We start from the raw sequence: 18,553 nt of genomic DNA on the forward strand, positions 1-18,553 counted from the left end.
ACAAAAGAAGCTTTGCAGAAATTTGAGCCCTATTGAGCAAGCCAGATGTTGCAGTAACAAGAAAAACATCCCTAAGATGTCATTAGGACAAAACCTTGAGAGGAAACAGATGTCTAGAAGTTAAGCCTACTATCACTATTTCCATGTAACAACATACAGTTAGATAACTAACGAATCTGGCAATTAAACTTCAATTGCTTTTGTGTACCACCCATTCCTGAGCCTCAGTTTGAGGACCTTGCCTAACTTCCTGATTGCAATCTTATAAATGTTGTCAGTTGAACGGATATTCACCAGTATGGAGCAAAACCTTTTACAAGCCTGATTTGCACAAACTTGTTTTCTGTTTACAGCCAGGCCTCTGCATCTAGAATATTTGTCACTTTTTCCGAAAAGTTGTAGGAGTGAGTACAAGCAAATTGTTGTTCTTGTGATTACACCCCAGACTTAGCGCAGCTCAGTACAAACTCAGCACAATTGGAATAACAGAACTAAGACTGTCGCTTGGGTTACCGTGTTAAAACTGTAGTCTAATTCAAAGGCTTGTGTAATGCTTTATGAGCATTGCAGTGTGGTACAGCACAGAGGGCCCACTGCAACAAAACGAGTTAAATCATTACGTCCCTGAATACAAAGAATAATGATGTAGCCTACAAGTGCGTCTCAGCCCAAAAATGAAGACATCAGTCCAATTTAGGAGAGTTATTTCTGCAGAAACACTCTAATATAACCCAGATTCTTCTGCAATGCTATTACTGTAATTCTCATTCACTAAAATATAATCTCTAGCAGTGTTAACTTTGTTTCCTATGGGAAGTGTGATCAGCAGAGATGACCATGAAACAAAGCTCAGTGAATTTATCAACCTGTCTCTCCAGTGTGCCATATAATTTCCTGTATTAAAAAACCCAGAAAACTCCATTTTAATAAATGTTTCATAAATCAATGACTATAGTCTTGGTTCGATATGAGTGCAGCTCGAGTGCAGTTCATCAATATAGCGTTAATGTGATACATATTGATGTGCAGTTTTTGAGGTGTAAATGCACTAGTAAGTATAAGGTGTATATGTACATGACATAAACATGAATATATATATATATATATATATATATATATACTTATATTAGTTGGAATGAATATAGAACAAAGCAAAAATTTGCTTTTAGAACAAAGACCATTCTACAGAATGCACTTACAGTACAGCAATTATATTAATACCATGTGCCAGGTGGCTAACAGAGAGGCATATCCAAAAAGGATGTAAACGTGTTCACAGTTGAGGATGTGAATCAGAAACTAGAAATCAAGACAAGGATCAAAACAAGAAAAGCAATAAAAGTGATAAGGCTCAGTCTGTAAAGAGTAAAGTGAACAGGCTACAATAGCGATTCTTTGTGTCAGGTGTAAACAGTCTATTTATCTAGTGTGTGTGAGTGAGTGTGTAAGGGGGGGGTGAGAGAGAGAGAGGGAGAGAGAGAGAGAGAGAGAGAGAGAGAGAGAGAGAGAGAGAGAGAGAGAGTTCAGATGTGCATGAACAGTAATCTGGTGAGCCTGAACATAAAAATAAGCGTGTGTTGGAAATTGCAGTCTGTATGGGTCATGTTTAAAGGCTGCAATGCTTTGTGTTTCTGAATATTCTTTGAAATGACAACATGCTGAAATCACTGCCATTTCTACCTCTTGTTTTCTTTCACTGTTATTAGGACCACAGCAGTATGGTACTTGTTTTAATTTTAAAAAATACATTAAATCCGAACTGAAATCCGAATATGAATCTTTGGGGCATTGACAGAAATAAACACAAATTATGGCACTGTGAACACATACCTCAGGTAAAGTAAATGGTGTTGGAACAGAATTCATTTTTGTAGGAGATTTGTAGGACTCTTGTATTCGTAGGAGGGAGTGTGTTTCTTGTGAAGATGTTTTTTGAGACTAACGTGTGGATGTACTTTGCTCTGAGTGTTTGTGCATTTTTATGCATTTCGGTTTAAGAGTCTAAACACAAAGATAAGGTTTGTTCCTTATTAACAGTGTAGGCAGGGGCTGCCTAGCTTTACATAAACAAGCAGAAAATCCTGAAAATCTCAAATGTAAAAGCAAACAATGCCCAAGGGCTCACTTGAACACTGCAGACTGCAACTGCTCTCACTGTGAGTCACATTATACTAGCAGCAGGAGTAGCTGCAGATTCTATTTGAGGAATCATTTAGATAGCTTGTATTTGTTGTGTAAAAGGTCGACTTTCTCATTGTCCTAGGGTCACAAATGTAATAAAACATCTCTCAACTTTTAATTTGGGAATGACTAAAGTGAGGTCCCTCAAGTCACCATCACGTGCAATTATATGAAGTGGCAAAAGAGGGGAACAAATATGTGATTATATTAATAAGTGTGCCAACACCACCATGACAAACATTGAATTAAACATCATGCACATGCATGGATACTCTAATTATTGTAGAGACAAACTGAACTTCATCAGTGATGCCAGAGAGAAGAAGGGAATGATACTAGAGAGGGCAGAATCCAGCCTAACACATGCCTGGGAGGAAATTTGCAGGAATTTTCTTTTAATCACTATGAATATGAGATTGTGAAAGCTGTTTCAGTTTGCAAAGGGGGATTAAACAAATCATGAAAATAACAAATTTACATAGAGTATGATGGTAAAAAGTCATTTCACCGATGAACTGTTATTTTCTTAATCACTGGGATATGTGCTTTTGAGAATTTGAATGGATTTAGATAAATAGGTATGGCCTTTATTTTAAAGCAATAGGTACTTTCATTTACAGATTAGCAGTAAGCTCTTATAGCACATTGTGTCTGAAATGGCATTTTAGATTACTGTGAATGTAAAAAAATCAGAATTGCACGCAGTGGTTCTTGTGAACTTTCCAAACTACAGTAAAGTTCACAAAGTTATAAAATGTATGATGCAGCTCCGATGAGTATCTTTATATAAGTTATAACGATGTTCTCTCTGCCACTCGAATAGATTGCCTGCAGTTGTTTACTGTTAGATGACAATGGCTGTTTCCTTCCATGAGAAATGCTGCTCGATTGTACCACAGCCTCGCTCTATATTCAGTCCTACGCACCTCATTAATAATGTAGAGGTCGAGAAGGTGTTAAAATGGAGATAACACACCCCGACAACCGGACCGCAAGGCCACCTGGAGCTGAAAGCCCTTGATGACACCATCAATCCAACAGAGTCCCAAACAGCATGTTACCAACACACCTGTCGTCTATGGGCTGCCTTTAGGCCACTCCCAGGCCTAGAGAACATCTGTCAGGTTTCAAATCAAATCAATGTCGGCCTTATTTGATGCTAAATATTGAGGCATGTCGACATGTTCTGTCATATTCTATTTTGTGGCTTAGTTTTCCTATGATTCAGGAAGACCTGTCGACTCCTTAGCTTTATCATAGGCACTATCTTACTGAGCGTGATGGATATTACTGTAGATGGTAATGGCTGTTAAATCAAGAAACCTCGTTTTCTTAAATGGTTTCATTAAATTGAAATAGGTCAACTTGATTGATATCCAAGAGCATAAAGTGTCCATTAAGCAACTGCAATTCCCCTTGTGCTGTTTTCTCCATTCACTGCTTTCTTTCATTCGTTTATTCATTCATATTCTGTAACCATTTTATTGGTGTCAGTGTTGCGTTGGATCCAGGCCCTATCCCAGGAACATTGGGCTTCATGCCGGATTACATACTTCACCAGGTTACTGCAGGGCAAAATGAACAGACACATTCACACTCCTTTTCACACCTAGAGGCAATTTAGAGCAGCCAATCCACCCAGTGTAATTTTTCCCAGAGGACACCCACATGAACCTGGGGAGAACATGAAAAACTCCACACACTCACACAGAGTAACCCGAGATATGGGCTGAACCTGGAACCCTGGAGCTGTTTGTTGGCAATGTTACGTTTAAGTCTATTTGCACATATTACTTTCGTCATTTGCTTGCTGTTTCTGGCAATCACAATCATTGTTAAGAGCACCAGACAAAACAACACTATAATATTGTTAAATCACATTGCCGCTGGCTCAGTTCTGTACGAGTAAAACGTTATTAATTATTAACCCTATAGTTAAGGCACATTGTTTCACAGACAGATAATTGGGGATCGTTCTTATTCAAGTAAAAATAAATGAAGAAATAGAAAACTTGATATCACTTAGGGCGGCTAAGTGGCTTACCTCATAGGACCAGACACACTGGGTTCCTCCAAATCTGCGGACACAGCGGCCCACCTCCACATCCTCATGCGTGGTGTACATCTCCCTCAGACAGGTGCTGATGTGGGGCACCATCAAGCGCAGAACCTCACGGCTGAAGATCATGCCCGGGCCACCCATGCAAAAATTCTCTCCAGGCTCCAGTGCCAACTTGCCAAGTTCTTCTGTGGTGCCTAAACCTGTCTGCCCCAGATACAGAGGCTTACTGCTGTTGAGAGAGCGCAAGAAGAGCTCCAGCTTTTCCCCTAAAACAGACAGATTATGGAACAATTATGAGAGGGAAGTGACATTAATACATTTGGGTTCTTTAGGACACATAAACATAAGCTCTTGAAGAAAATTTACTGTTCCAGAGCTTTGAGAGACATCACAACATGTGATGGTTTTCCACATCAGTGTTTATATGACAGGGTCAATAAAAAGAACACACATTTCATCTGGTACTGCTCTTTGCTTTTAGGATTGTTCATTCAATGACTTTAAAACAAGAATCGTAAGATATGCCTTACTTACTTACTTACTTACTTACTTACTTACTTACTTACTTACATAACCTCTGGTTTTACTGTTTCTTAGTTTGAGAAGATTTCTCTTATTGTTTATTAAAATTGCTGTCAAAAAATACATATGTCTCGAGAGAACATAAAGGAAAATTCTCTGGGTTAAATCACACTCAAAAGCAGAAAAGATTAGCAGAAAAAGATTAAGCAGCTTCTTAATCTAAGAAACAAATCACATCAACTCTCAGGGCCTATGACTCAGAGCACTTCTTTTTCGCATACACAAATACAATTTTCAAAGTAATTATCAAAGTAATGCTAAAGGTAAGATATTTAGCAAAAAGGTGAGCCTCCTATTCTATCTGTCGTAGTCCTTCTTACTGGATTTCCAATAATGCACAGTAAGATTTACACTTGACTTGACAGGAAACAGTGAAAGTAAATATACTGCCTGTGCTAGTGGCAGCAGCAGGACATATTTCAAAGCGTTCTGAAAGGAAGCTGCCATTCCATAATTGCACGCTTGGCACTAAAATCACAGAACACTTCCCAGAACCCTGTTTGGCTTCTTCACCTCGGATGTAGACGTCATCATCAGCCCTCATGAACCACTCGTATTTGTCCAGGTAGTGATCGTGCATGTACTTCAGCATCATAAAGGACTTCTTCTGTGGCGGATACGAATCATCAACACCTGGCAGCGAGACCACGGGCAGTGGGAAAGGAAGTGGGATGGAATCCGAGCCATGGCTTGAGAAGAACTCCACCTTTCCTGGGATGCTAGGCGCCCACGTCTTATACACGGCCACCGCCCTTGAGTCCAGATATTTTTTAGCAGTCATGACTCCGACATACAGAAAATGTTTGGGATGAGGAATGGGTCCTCTGTGGCTTGGCATTTCCACACTTTGCTCCTCATCCTCGTCTTCATAGCTTCTTTCTCTGCTGGAGGATGGTCTGTGCTGGCTATCCTGCCAGGCGTTGTTAGTTACAGGGGTTTTTACCAGTTCTGAAACTTTACCTAGACTGTATGGTGAGCACATTGAGGTCTTTTTGAGCTCAGTTACCCGGGGCACCAAAAGCCAGGATGCAGCAGTGAACCCGAGCAATAGCCCGACCATCACATTGGTCCACGCTTTTCTAGACCTCAGTGCCATGATATAGTCAACACAGGTGATCATTTAGGGAAAAACAGAAACTAAAGGTGTATTGCTGGATTGAGTTAAATAGACGGAGAACACCGCAATGTAACACAGTGTAAGTGCGTCCTCATGCACGTAAACGCGACCTTTCACGCACCCGGACATCCTCAAGACGGAACAAAATCAGCTCCAGTGTCCCTCAACTCCAGCTTCCCATCTGGGACATTTAGATTATGTTTACATAATAGTGTAGTTCCTTAGAGGTGATCCCTCCGTTACAGTGAAGTGTCCTGCTCGACACAGAGACTTATCCAATCCGTTACATTGAGAACCAGCGCTGCGTAAACTCTTCATCGTCTCAGACAATCAGCCTACTGTTTCTGAGGAAGTCTACGCTTTTTCCTTTCCCCGAAGACTTGTGAACTGCCATAGTGATGATCTCAGAGCTCCCATGGAAAAAAACATTCAAGGCACTTTCACACTTCAGCCCTAGTTACTTAGGTGACTAGAGCAGTGCGAGTCCTCTACCGACGCGGCTGCGTCTCCGATCACTCGCCATGTTGTTTACATTTAACACGCTAAATAACTTCGATCGCTTTTTCCGACTTCGACACTTTTCCGTCAGCTTCGTCTGACTGCAGTAGCTCGATCACCCGCCCGGTTAAAAAAGTAAAACGAGTCGCTGGGCGGAGCGTCCTCTCAAAATAACGGGCAGCTTCGGGGAAATGTAATGTAGCGCTCCCTCACACACACACACACACACACATACATACACACACTTCACACACACACACATACATACACACACACACACATGACACACACATACATACATACACACACTTCACACACACACATACATACACACACACACACACACATACATACACACACTTCACACACACACACATACATACACATACATCACACACACACACACATGACACACACACATACATACATACACATACACACACACATACATTACACACACACACACACACACACACACACATATATATATATATATATATATATATATATATATATATATATGCATACACATACAGTATATACATATATGTATGTGTATATATATATACATATATGTATGTATATATATATGTGTGTGTGTGTGTGTGTGTGTGTGTGTGTGTGTGTGTGTGTGTGTGTATGTATATATATATATATATTCCTGTCTGTTTTTGCCTCTCTCTTCCTGTCTGCTCTTCAGTTTACATGGATGGGTGTTCTTTGTAAGACCAAACCCAAACAAGGCTTTTTCTCTATGCTGGAAAAAACCCATCATTGTCTGACCAGCTACCACCTGACAAAACACTGGATGAGCTAGTCAAGATGAAAGATTGTTAGCCATTTCTAGCTTTCTAATGGCTTGACTAAAATAATAAATAATTGTGTGAGATTTTGTGATTACAGTACCTTGCTGTTGTTTTTTATAAAACAGCTTGTCTGCCACACATCATTAGAAGCTTTCATTTGGAAAAATTGTTTTGAACCAGCAATTACCAGATGACTATGTCTAACCTTGTAAAGAAAGGTTTGCTTTTTAGAAAAGAAGTTTCAAACAGGAGGCCTATATGTTTTGACATTTCACAGCAGAGGCACATGAAACATGGCATCGCTGTAAGGGGAATACTGGAATAATGGAAGTGATTTCCCATGGACCATGGGTAAAGTATGCTTTCAGAAAACCCAATCATTTTTTCAAGAGATGAGAAAAAGGCTGAGAAACTTAGGTCCTTCTGTCGGGCTACTGCAGAATTTAATGCCTAGTTTACCCTTAAATACAAAACAATTTGTGAAGGTAATCAGCTGAAAATGTAGAGTGGAAAGCTTGGAGTGTGACATGGCTGATCTCAGTAAATTTTACCATGTAAATCTATGTGACAGAAATTTGGTATCATTATCAACATTTAAAGTTATTTTTCATTCTCAAAGTAAAGCACACAAGCACTCCGAAGGTAATTAGGATCTGCCAAATTGGTTTTCAGGAGTTTATTATAAGCGCAAAGTAGCGGCAAATTGATGGTGGTGAATTTAGCACGGATTCTTGAAAGCTGGCTGCTCCCTGTTAGTGCAGTGATGATGGATAAGAACAGCTGGTATGAATACAACACGCTACTAAACAATTCTGCCTCGCTCTCTTCCTGTCTCTTCCTGTCTCCTTAGATAATATCCAGATAGACTTTTTGTGACATCGCACTCTGACCCATGCCACCTAAATCACCCAGGCCCTCTTATTGTAAGAAACTTTATCATTGGACTCAGTAGTCATCAGAAGAGTATGTAAAACCCCAGACTATGCAGATCAGAGATGACAAGTACTTATGATTAATAATAAATCTGAAAAAAGTCTAAAAAGGCCACAAAAGGATTTAAGTTCATGAATAAATGTGTATATATTTTGGGCATACATAGATGCCCCTTAAGAAGTGATATCAAGTAACCAATTACTGAAATACTTAACGTTTACTTTTTAACAGAGGTGAAATTTGAATTGCTTACACCACTCGTTAGAATTTATACGGAATTTAGAAAAATATTATTGTATTTTATTATTGTAATATTATAGTAATTCTTATAATACTATACTTTACAATATATTGTTCATTTAACTGATACCATGATTGCGAGATATAATGTCCTGTTAGTACATTCAAAGAACCTCTGATATTTGTCTACTGTGAATTAAACATAAAAGAGTAAGGCAGAAAATGTTCATACAGTGCTTTTTTTGTTAAATAATTACTGCGTATAGGTGTGAGTTTTCTCTTATTCCTTCACATGGGCTCCTTAAACCATGCTATGGGTTAGAAAGGGATACACACACCTGCCACTGACACCAGCTTTGCCATTAATAAATAATGAGTGCAATGAGTCTGAGTCAAGAGAAGTCCATGTTAGCTTGGACATAAACATGGACATTAGTGTACTCCCTAACAATAATCATCCAGAGAAATTTCTCCAACTTGATGTGGGGATGCTACCAGCCACCCATGGAATGTTCCAGATAGGAGCTGCACTTTCAGGCCAGAGGCAGTGGAACAACAGAGTGTACTCACAGGTAGGAGAGCTTTCGTTAGCACCAGAGCAAAACATAAGGCTTGATTGTGAAGAGGTAGATAATGGCTTGATAATATTTGTGTTGATTTGAATGATTTCTTTACAATTCTTAGAAAGTTGTTGGTCACCCTTTCGTCTGAAGGTTCTACTAAAAAACAAACATCTGACTATATAATACATATAAATTTACACAAAGAATCATTCAGATTATGTATAAAATATGAGTCTGTTTAACAATTGCAGGCCTCTTGTTTTGTTTGCTGGGGTTTTATTACCTTAAAAATATATTACCTAAGTCCTATTTTTTTTACGTGTTCATTACCAAAAATATATTATATATTCTTCTGCTGGGCTTTGCACCTAAATTTTGATTATTCTACTATACTTTGTTACCTAAATTTTATTTTCCACTTATCTCTTTTCTCAAAGTTTAGTATTTGTGCCTAAATTATTTATATTTTTGTACAGGTTTGTTTTTCCATTAGTCTTTGTATCTAAACGTTCCTTTTTGCTGAAGTTTTTGTCATTGGTCTTTCCCCAAATTAAAATGTTCCACTGGTCTCTCTTTATTAAAATTGAATTTTTCACTGTGCATTAATCCAAAATTTTTATTTTCATATTGCCCTTTTGTTACAAGTTTATTTACACTTGTCTTTGCACCTAAAGCAGCGATTATTTTTTCATTAATCTAAATTTTATGTGTGTGCATAATGCAGGGTTTTATAATGTGTTTTTCACTTTTTATGATATGAAATCTATTTTTGCACAGATCCCCCACATGTCTCATCTGAACAGACAAACTAACCCAAGCTCATGTCCAAGGGTGCTGTGTCATATCAATATTTCAGCACTTAATGAAATAGCATATTCTGTGTTCTATGTGTAAGCTTGAAGTAAGTCACAGTAAGAGAAACAAGACTGGAATTTCAGTCAGTCTCTATGAATTTCAGTCAGTCGCTGGGTTTAATCATATGTGTGTGTATAGTTATATATATATATATATAATTATATAAATATATAAATAAATATACATAAATATAGATAAATAGAGAGAGAGAGAGAGAGAGAGAGAGAGAGAGAGAGAGAGAGAGAGAGAGAGAGAGAGAGAGAGAGAGAGAGAGAGAGAGAGCTTCCTTCCAGTCATCATCAGTATCTATTCAACACAAGTATATGTTGAACATAATCACTGGCTTCAAGCTAAATGTCCATTCTGTATTCTTTCTTCAGGGAGAGGAGAGAGGAAAGAAGGACACAGAAAGACCATCATCACCAGAGGTAACATATGACTTGAGAGACAGAGAGCTGGAACAGCACATCACACCACTCACTCTGAAACCAAAGATCAAGCAAAACCCACTCTACATAAACCTAAGGAATTTTGACATGGAGGAGAACCAAAGAGCTAAACCATCCTGGACCATTGAGGACTATGACAGACATTCTTTACATGGCAACATGGCCAGTTATCTCCAGGTACAGAGGGGTAGTATTTGTAGTGTCATTATTTGAGACCAAGAACTAACACTTAATGTCATAGTTATTCAGATGTATAGCAAGATCTACTGTACATACAGTATTAACCCTTTATAGCCATTGGGAACCGTCTATGGATCCAGTCTAGCCTTCCTCACAGCTCAGAAACACTGGATTGGTTTCCAGTCCTACCTGTCTATCTCTCTCTCTCTCTCTCTCTCTCTCTCTCTCTCCTTTAGTTTACAATACATTTCATGGTACTTACTAAATTACTTATAGTAGTTACTACATTATGTGATTCAGGATGGTAATTTAAACTTTAATACACAAGTTTAAGGATAATAATTGGAAATATTTAAGTGTAAACAATTAATCATGGCACTTTTTTTTTTTTAACATTTTAGACTTAGTCATCTTAAAGCAATAAAACAAAAATACCCAGTATGTAGATAGAATTACTGTAATGAATTGGGGTGAAACTGTAAGATACAGGGTTGCATGGTCCAGGTCAGAGAGTTTCACATATTGTTTGTCTGGGTTTTCTCTGGGTTCTGCCGTTTTCTCCTATCTATCAATATCTGCTGGCAGGCAGATCGTTGGCTCAAAAATGCAATTGTGTGCCCTGTTATGGACCACTGTGCCCTGCAGGATAAAGCAGTTACTGAAAATGAAGATATAACCAAACAAATAAATGTATGAACGGATGGAATGAAATTTTAACTGTGACACGAGCTTTCCTCTGTGCTTAGTAGTAGCTAGATTAAAACATGCTCTGTGTGTTAGTTGTGTTCAATGTTACAGACCAAATCTTTAGAGTGTGCCCATGCCTGATGATTTATCTTCTCTCATAGGAAGACCCTAGAAAATTGAATTTTTGGCTGGAAGATCTCTACACCCCAGGCTTTGACTCCCTGCTGAAAAAGAAGGAAGCAGAACATAAAAGAAAAAGAATGTGCAGAATACTGTCTTCAGTCCTTCTGTCAGTTTGCATAATTGTGATTGTTATCACTGTGCCAATTGTTTTGACACAAAAAAAAGTCTAAATGATTAAAAAAATTAAAGCGAAGACAGACTTTTAATTAACCCCATGGTTCAGCAGTAAAGAAAGGCCTTGTATCCTTAATCACAAGCTATCACGCTTTATTTTATTACTGTTAGTGTTTGAGGGCTCACTATTGTGTTATTTAAATGTTGTATGAGCTTACACAGGAACTTGGTCAACACATAATTTAAAGAAACACAATATGCAGTAGTTGTGACACTATAAGGAATAATAGCACCACCAAGTGACTGGAAACCTTCTCCAAACCGGACGCAATGCACAGTACAGATATTTACTACAATAAGCTACTTATTGATCATGTTTTATAAGGAATTGTATTGTATTAAAAAAAGATAGATGAACTCGAAATGAAAACACTACACACTGTGAGATTACACAAAACACTGAGCAGCTATAATGATGCTGATTGGGTGAATTTTAGGTTTTAGCCTAATCAACTTCCAGAAAAAATAATAATTAAGATATCTGACTCCTATTGGAAGTACATTATTCAGACATCTTTATCTGATACAATGCAGCATTTTGGTTGCCAATGAAATTTGATAAATATGCAAAATGTTTAGAGGTGAATAATATCTTAAAATGATTTATAATAATTCAATCTGTCATGGCCTTCTCCATTATTCAAATTAAAATGGAAAGACTGCAGGTGAGGACTATATCACTGTTTGTGTGCAGTTATTATCTTCCATCACAATGTCCATCACTATGACAAGGACAAAGATAGCTTCGGGTGTGTTGTTTATCTTTTTCTCACACACACAGAACAAGTAGAAAAAATTAATTATTGCAGACTATCAGCATGTGGCTCTGTGCTAGTGATAGAGGAGTTATATGTAGAAATTCATTATTCATTCACAAATTAGTCATTAATAATATGCAATATTAAGAAATATAAACAGAAGATGAAACAATAATGAAATAAAATGGTCAGGATTCGTTTTGTATTTTTTCTGTTCCACACTCGCAAACAAGTATTAAACAGAGACCTGTCAATTAAATACGCTAATTAGGTTACGCCCTTATTAACGTAATTAGCATATTTTTAGATGTTTTTAGATGTTATATATATACATATATATATATATATGTATATATATATAATTGTTATATGTATAAAGTTATATATATATATACATATATAGTTTAATATGTAGCCTGTTTGTGTTTAATATCATATTAAAGTTTGGTACCATATAATTATTTACTGATTTTCAATTCTAAAATATCTGTATGCTTGGATTGCATTATGCCTCACTTGTAAGTCATTTGAAATAAAACTATTTGCCAAATAAATAAAGCTAAATGCATCGTGTCTTATCTAATCAATTTACTAAACTAACTAAACTATCTAAACTTATCCTGCATTGATTACCTAGATATCAGCCTGTAATGATGTTTGAAGCATCTGAGAACTTTATATTTTGAGTCTGTGTTAAATTCATTGTTAATCTCTTAATATTTTGCAGTGCCTTTTGTCTGTTATCATATTTGATGGCTTCTTCTAACTTCTTCCAAGCTCTGACAGAGCAAATTATAAATAATCCCACTTAATAACAATTCATTCATGTAATCTGCAGAGTTTGGCAGTTTCCAGTGGATCTCGTCTCTCATGCCGCTCCTCTGTCATTTTATAAAGCAAATCTATCATTTCTTTCTCCATGTAATCATAATTTATAAGCACTCAGTGCTAATAGCTATACACTGCACATTTTTTAAGTCTCTGACATTATTTACCCTCTTAATGTTTTCCTTTAGACTCAGTTACTGTTTGTTTTTAAATATTTCAATACCCTGTAAAATAAAAGCAGTGTTTATGAGACACGATAAATATAAACATTTATTACTTACTTTTACGTTAGCTATTACATAAATGATTGTGCTCTCGTACAGTAATGCCAACAGAGAGCATAAGTATTTTGTCACATCAAGTAGGTTACCTGCGAGAAGTACAATCAGTTTGGACTTGTTCATAAAGAGGCACTGTAAATAGTTTTCTTTCTCACATGCTAATACACAAACATCTGTTGGAGGCTGGTTCACAGACGCATTCTGAGTTAGCATCTGGATACGCTTAAGGAACATTTGCAGAAAAAAAAATCTAAATCTGAAACAGACAGTGCCACAAAAGATGAAATATTCGATTTGATCTTCAGATTTGTTTATCTAATACAGGGAAATGCTGGAGATTGTTTGAGAAAGTAATATTTTTTTTTTTTTGTGGAAAATCATTTCAATTTCAAGCTCATCTTAATTCAAAACACAAGTCGTTACATATCCAGTCATGGAAATGTGTTACTTATTCATCATATATTTTTATTATAATTCATCTGCACATCACAACACATTACCACATGTGGTGGTAATGATATACTGCATGACATTTTTAAGCAAAGAAAACAGCAATAAATGCCAATGGTCCACTTTATTACATTCATGCAGTTAGCTAATAATGTGGCAGCAGGTCTTCAGGAGCTTCAGTTAAACTTCAAATGAAATATCAGAATGATTCTAGTTGTAGTCAATCCAAGTCTCGAAGTTTTGTACATTCAGAGATGCTTTTCTTCTTAACATGGGTGTAAAACTTGATGATTTGAGTTTGAGTTGATTTTTAGCAGCTCAAACCAAGCTATTCTCGTCTGATCTCTCTTATCAACAAGGTGATTCTACTCACAAAACTTTCTCTTAGTCAGTCTTTGTTTATTGCCCCATTCTGGAAACTCTAGAATCTCAGCAGATCAGCAGTTTCTGGAATACTCAAAACCAAAAACCATGCCACTGTTAAAGTCACATAAAAACACAGTTTCTTCATTCTGATGTTTGATGTAAATATTAACTGAAGCTCTTGAGCTGTATCTGCATGATTTTTGCATTGAGCTGCTTCCACACGATCGACTGATTAGACAAATACATGAATGTGCAGGTGTTCTAAATAATGTGGAGGGCAAGTGTATGTTTTCAGGTCTTACTGATCAAAAATAAAGTTAAAAACGAAGGACACCTTATATCATGTAAAATCCATGACTTTTTTAATACGCTCTACAAAACAGTTGTCCTGGATAACCAAAAACAATGTATGCATTAAAACCAAGTTTAGCAATACCTATGTGAAAAATATAATCAGTAGCTATATTGGACTATATTGGAAATCCCCAGATACAGTATATTCAGTTATGTGAAAAAATAAACGAATAAAAAACACAATCTTCCCATAACTTATAGAATATAATTTTGTGTGCATGTCTTTTAGTCTGTGAAATAAGAGTGAGATTTCCACTGACATGAAAACCTAAAAAAAAAATAATAATAATGTCAAAGAGTAAAAACACACACACACACACACAAACTTGTGCAAACCTTTACAGACTTAAGGGGCAATGCAGTGCCAGTGCAGTTAACAATTTGGGCATGAAGACGAAGAAAAAATAAAAATTGAGGGAAAAATAAGCACAAACTTTTTCAAATACACAACAGAAACCAACAACAGCAACAATGAATTAAAAAAAAACATGTTCAAAATAAATATGTTCCACTACACAGGGTAACTTTCCACATCAAATTCCTAAACGTGTAACATTTTTAATAATTAAGTGCCATTCCTATATAGTTCATATTATTCCCATGATTTATAGGGATGTTAATTCATGCCTTGTAACATATTCTAAAGTTTGAGTAGACTTCAAAAAAAAAGATAAAGCAAAAGAGAAAACAGGCCAGTAAGTATATTTTAAAGAAAAGAGACAAAAAAAATGACAAACAGAACATATATTTTGATCATTATTTATAGCCCTATTGGAGCAAAATGGCAGAGAAACAGAGTACTAAACATATTACATTAATAATTCAGCACAGATATGTATTGCAGTGCAAGTCGTCATGTTCCAGTGGCTTATTCATCTCTTAATTAGACCTTGTGTTCAGCCAAGTCACAAAGGTTAGTCTACTGTTTGTAATCATCTACTGCACGTTACGTCTCAACTGTTACCACATTTTCCACACACGATATATATATATTTCTGGGATTTTGTAGGTACAGGAATTTATGTATTCTTAAAGTTTAGAAAGAAAATGGTGAGAGACAGAAGGTAAGGACAGACTTCCAGGCTGTTATGGTTGTCAGAGTAGCTACATTCCTACTTCCAGTGGTGTCGTCACCAGCAACAGCACGATGTTGCATTAAACAAACGCATTTAACTTACATTTATCTCGCTGTGCCAGATTTGTAGATTTTATTTGGTTTACGAAACAAGAAATCTTTTAAACACTGAAAAATACGTTGGACTAACCAGGTTTATTGCACGGCACATCTAAGACGAAATTCTGATAAAAAAAAAAAATCCACCATCGTCTACAAACACAAGCTTGGAACGATTTCAAATATATGAGGTAACTTTACAACTTCAAAACACCCACCACGGCTGCAGAATCTCTAAGGGACATTAAATGAAGCCAACAGTGGAAGTAAGTTTAGCACCTCATGCTGCTCAGACTTTAGAGAGGAGGCCTGACTCTGGAGCGCTGGCCTTAATGATGTTCTGGATTTCTTTGAACTTCGGATGCTCTTTATCTGCCACGAGTTGCAGAAGGACCGACTCGCTGGTGGTGATGATGATGCCGGTGCGTGCGAGCCGCTGAGATACAGAACAGTTTTTATTAGCCAGGAAAAGTCTTAAATCATACCCATAAATCACAAATAGTACTTCAGGCAACGATGACTTTAATCACAATAAATGCATTGGGAGCATCGGGAATAGAGTCTGGGCTACAATTTTTTATTATTATTATTGTTTTCCAGTCTTAACACAGCCTTAAGGCTTGGGATATTATTTTTAATAAAAAAAAATGAATTTCAGAGAAAGATAAAAATCAATACTGCTTCAAATAAAAATACCAATTCAATATACCATGAACACTTGGTACATATGGTATTACAGATGATACAGCTAATACTAACTCAATCACAGATAGCAGAAGAAACCTATAACTTAAGAAGAACAAAAAAAAAAAAACATTCACTTTTACAAGAAGGCTGCAGTGAAATTACATCATGATGTGGACAGTAATGCTAACACTCACATTCATCACATTATGGTGATAGAACTCAAGAAAAAGCCAAGATCACTTTCAAGAACCTTAAGTATTGATCGCCACCGAGCTCAAGAGATGCCATTCTGGTACTGAATATTCTAGAGAAGATTTATATCACAGAATGCTGTTTTTGGCTGACAAGGCCTAATGCTGCAGCCCAAAAGATTTAGGGAGTCAGCCAAGACGTGTCACAAATCCCAATGAACAGAAAAGTCCTCTCAGAAAACTTTAAAGGATGCAACATTAACCACCACAAAGTGTCTGAGTGACTGCCAAGTGCTAGCAGTGCTTGTATAAACCACATTTTTAAAAGAATGACAGGATTATTCTTTACCAAAGGTGATATTTCTGCCATGGTCATGAATAGTGGAACAGACTAAGTGATTTGATTATGTATTGTGAAAACTACAGCCTCTATTACTGCACATGCTGACACGAGAAGATGCTGAAGTCACCAAACTCCCATCATTCACTGCTCTCTCTCTCTCTCTCTCTCTCTCTCTCTCTCTGCATTAAAGCTAAAATCCACTTTCAATCTTTACAATTAACAAGTGATCTTCAATGAGGCCAAAGATGCATTTTGTAATAAGATTCAGCGATTAAACCTCTGTTACCCACAATGCCATTTCAATACCCGCTGACAGTTTTACCGGTAGTAATTAGCCTTGCTGCATGAAGAGAGCAGTGCAGCAGCGCTTTAATCCTTTAATCTATCCAGTTCTCTAATCTTCTTACCTGAACACTCTACTCAAACAGCTTCAACGTCAGTGATAATACCACCGTCACCACTTTGTGTTCATCATCTCATTCCCTAATCTCTTCCAGAAGTAATTTTTTTTTCAGTTTCTATTGTCATGGGAAGATTGTACGCACGAGTCGAACTCACTTAAATGCCACCACGAAAAAAGTGAAAAGCCTGAGAATTTCTTTTAGATTGGCGTCTCCGAGTTGGGGCCGTGTTGCTCAAGAAACACTGCAGAATCAATGGACGAAGTTCTGTACTTGAAAATAAACGCGTACTCGTCTCAGAATTATATTTAAAGTATTTTCATTTGCTAAAAGTGGAGTTTAAAACCTCTTTGTATGTTTTTGTGGTTAAAAGAAGGCACACCTTCAGCTTGCTCCAAGCAGACTGAATGAATGCACCTGGCATCGTAATTAAGACTTTAATACAAACTCATTATTACAAACTATCCAGGAGAACTTGAACGCACAGTCAGTGTCATACAGCTTCATCATATTCTTCAGTGAGTTAAACATGTACTGTCTCCACTCCACTGAAAAAGGGAATATGTGGTCGGTCATATTTGGGAGAAATTATTATGCATATTTTACACAAAAATATTTAGCTTTGCATAATTTCTTAACTAAATTTAATTTAAACAAGTATCTAATCTGTCATGTTTTAAACTAACTTGGTTTTATCGTCGCAGAATCATAAGGCTTCTGGATGTGCGGGTGAGCTTGGAGTTTTTGAAGATACATGCTTGGATAATACAACTTAATTGATTGTCGACTCGCTTCATTAAACCGATGTTCACATTTCAATTCAAGAAATTCAATAAAATCTTTTTGCCAGCGTATTTCTAGTTTGAATTTCTTGTTAACCTAATTGAAGGTAAATGACAAATGGTGAATGAATGAGGACGCTCTTGTGTTTTTAGGCTCTGAGATGACTGAATTACTGATCAGGTGCAGTCACAGCTTCCTGGACCTCACGGTGGACTTCCACAGCACCAAACCCTTAATTAGCATTTTACATCACTGTAAAAACTTGTGAGCAGGTTTTATGGAACTACTAAAAGGCAGGAACTGAAAAAATTCCAGTCTCTTAAAGTGACTTCCTGTGACAATTAAAAGAAGCAGACACCTCACGCAGGAACTGTGAATTCAGTTTTTACCAAACCTCTACTGAGTCTGTCCTCTGTATATCCATCAC

General features: G+C 36.9%; 3 protein-coding genes across 3 annotated transcripts in view; 1 reads left to right on the forward strand and 2 right to left on the reverse strand.

Moving 5' to 3' along the window:
* chsy3 (chondroitin sulfate synthase 3) overlaps positions 1-6,632 on the reverse strand; it is a 56,050-nt gene extending 49,418 nt beyond the window's left edge. The window contains exons 1-2 of the mRNA XM_060895457.1: positions 5,339-6,632; positions 4,226-4,509 (exon numbers count right to left, since the gene is read on the reverse strand). Coding sequence (XP_060751440.1) covers positions 4,226-4,509; positions 5,339-5,945 — 891 coding nt within the window. The 5' untranslated portion in view covers positions 5,946-6,632. The remainder of the gene's footprint in view (positions 1-4,225; positions 4,510-5,338) is intronic.
* A 2,212-nt stretch (positions 6,633-8,844) lies between these two features.
* On the forward strand, positions 8,845-11,506 carry LOC132863696 (major intrinsically disordered NOTCH2-binding receptor 1-like). The gene is made up of 3 exons (XM_060896650.1): positions 8,845-8,991; positions 10,218-10,463; positions 11,315-11,506. Exons 1-3 carry the CDS (start codon positions 8,845-8,847, stop codon positions 11,504-11,506), a joined length of 585 nt encoding a protein of 194 aa, XP_060752633.1.
* A 2,315-nt stretch (positions 11,507-13,821) lies between these two features.
* isoc1 (isochorismatase domain containing 1) overlaps positions 13,822-18,553 on the reverse strand; it is a 10,165-nt gene continuing 5,433 nt past the window's right edge. Inside the window, exon 5 of the mRNA XM_060895460.1 lies at positions 13,822-16,157. Coding sequence (XP_060751443.1) covers positions 16,011-16,157 — 147 coding nt within the window. The 3' untranslated portion in view covers positions 13,822-16,010. The remainder of the gene's footprint in view (positions 16,158-18,553) is intronic.

Source organism: Tachysurus vachellii, chromosome 20 (assembly GCF_030014155.1).
Source record: "Tachysurus vachellii isolate PV-2020 chromosome 20, HZAU_Pvac_v1, whole genome shotgun sequence".
NCBI lineage: Eukaryota > Metazoa > Chordata > Actinopteri > Siluriformes > Bagridae > Tachysurus > Tachysurus vachellii.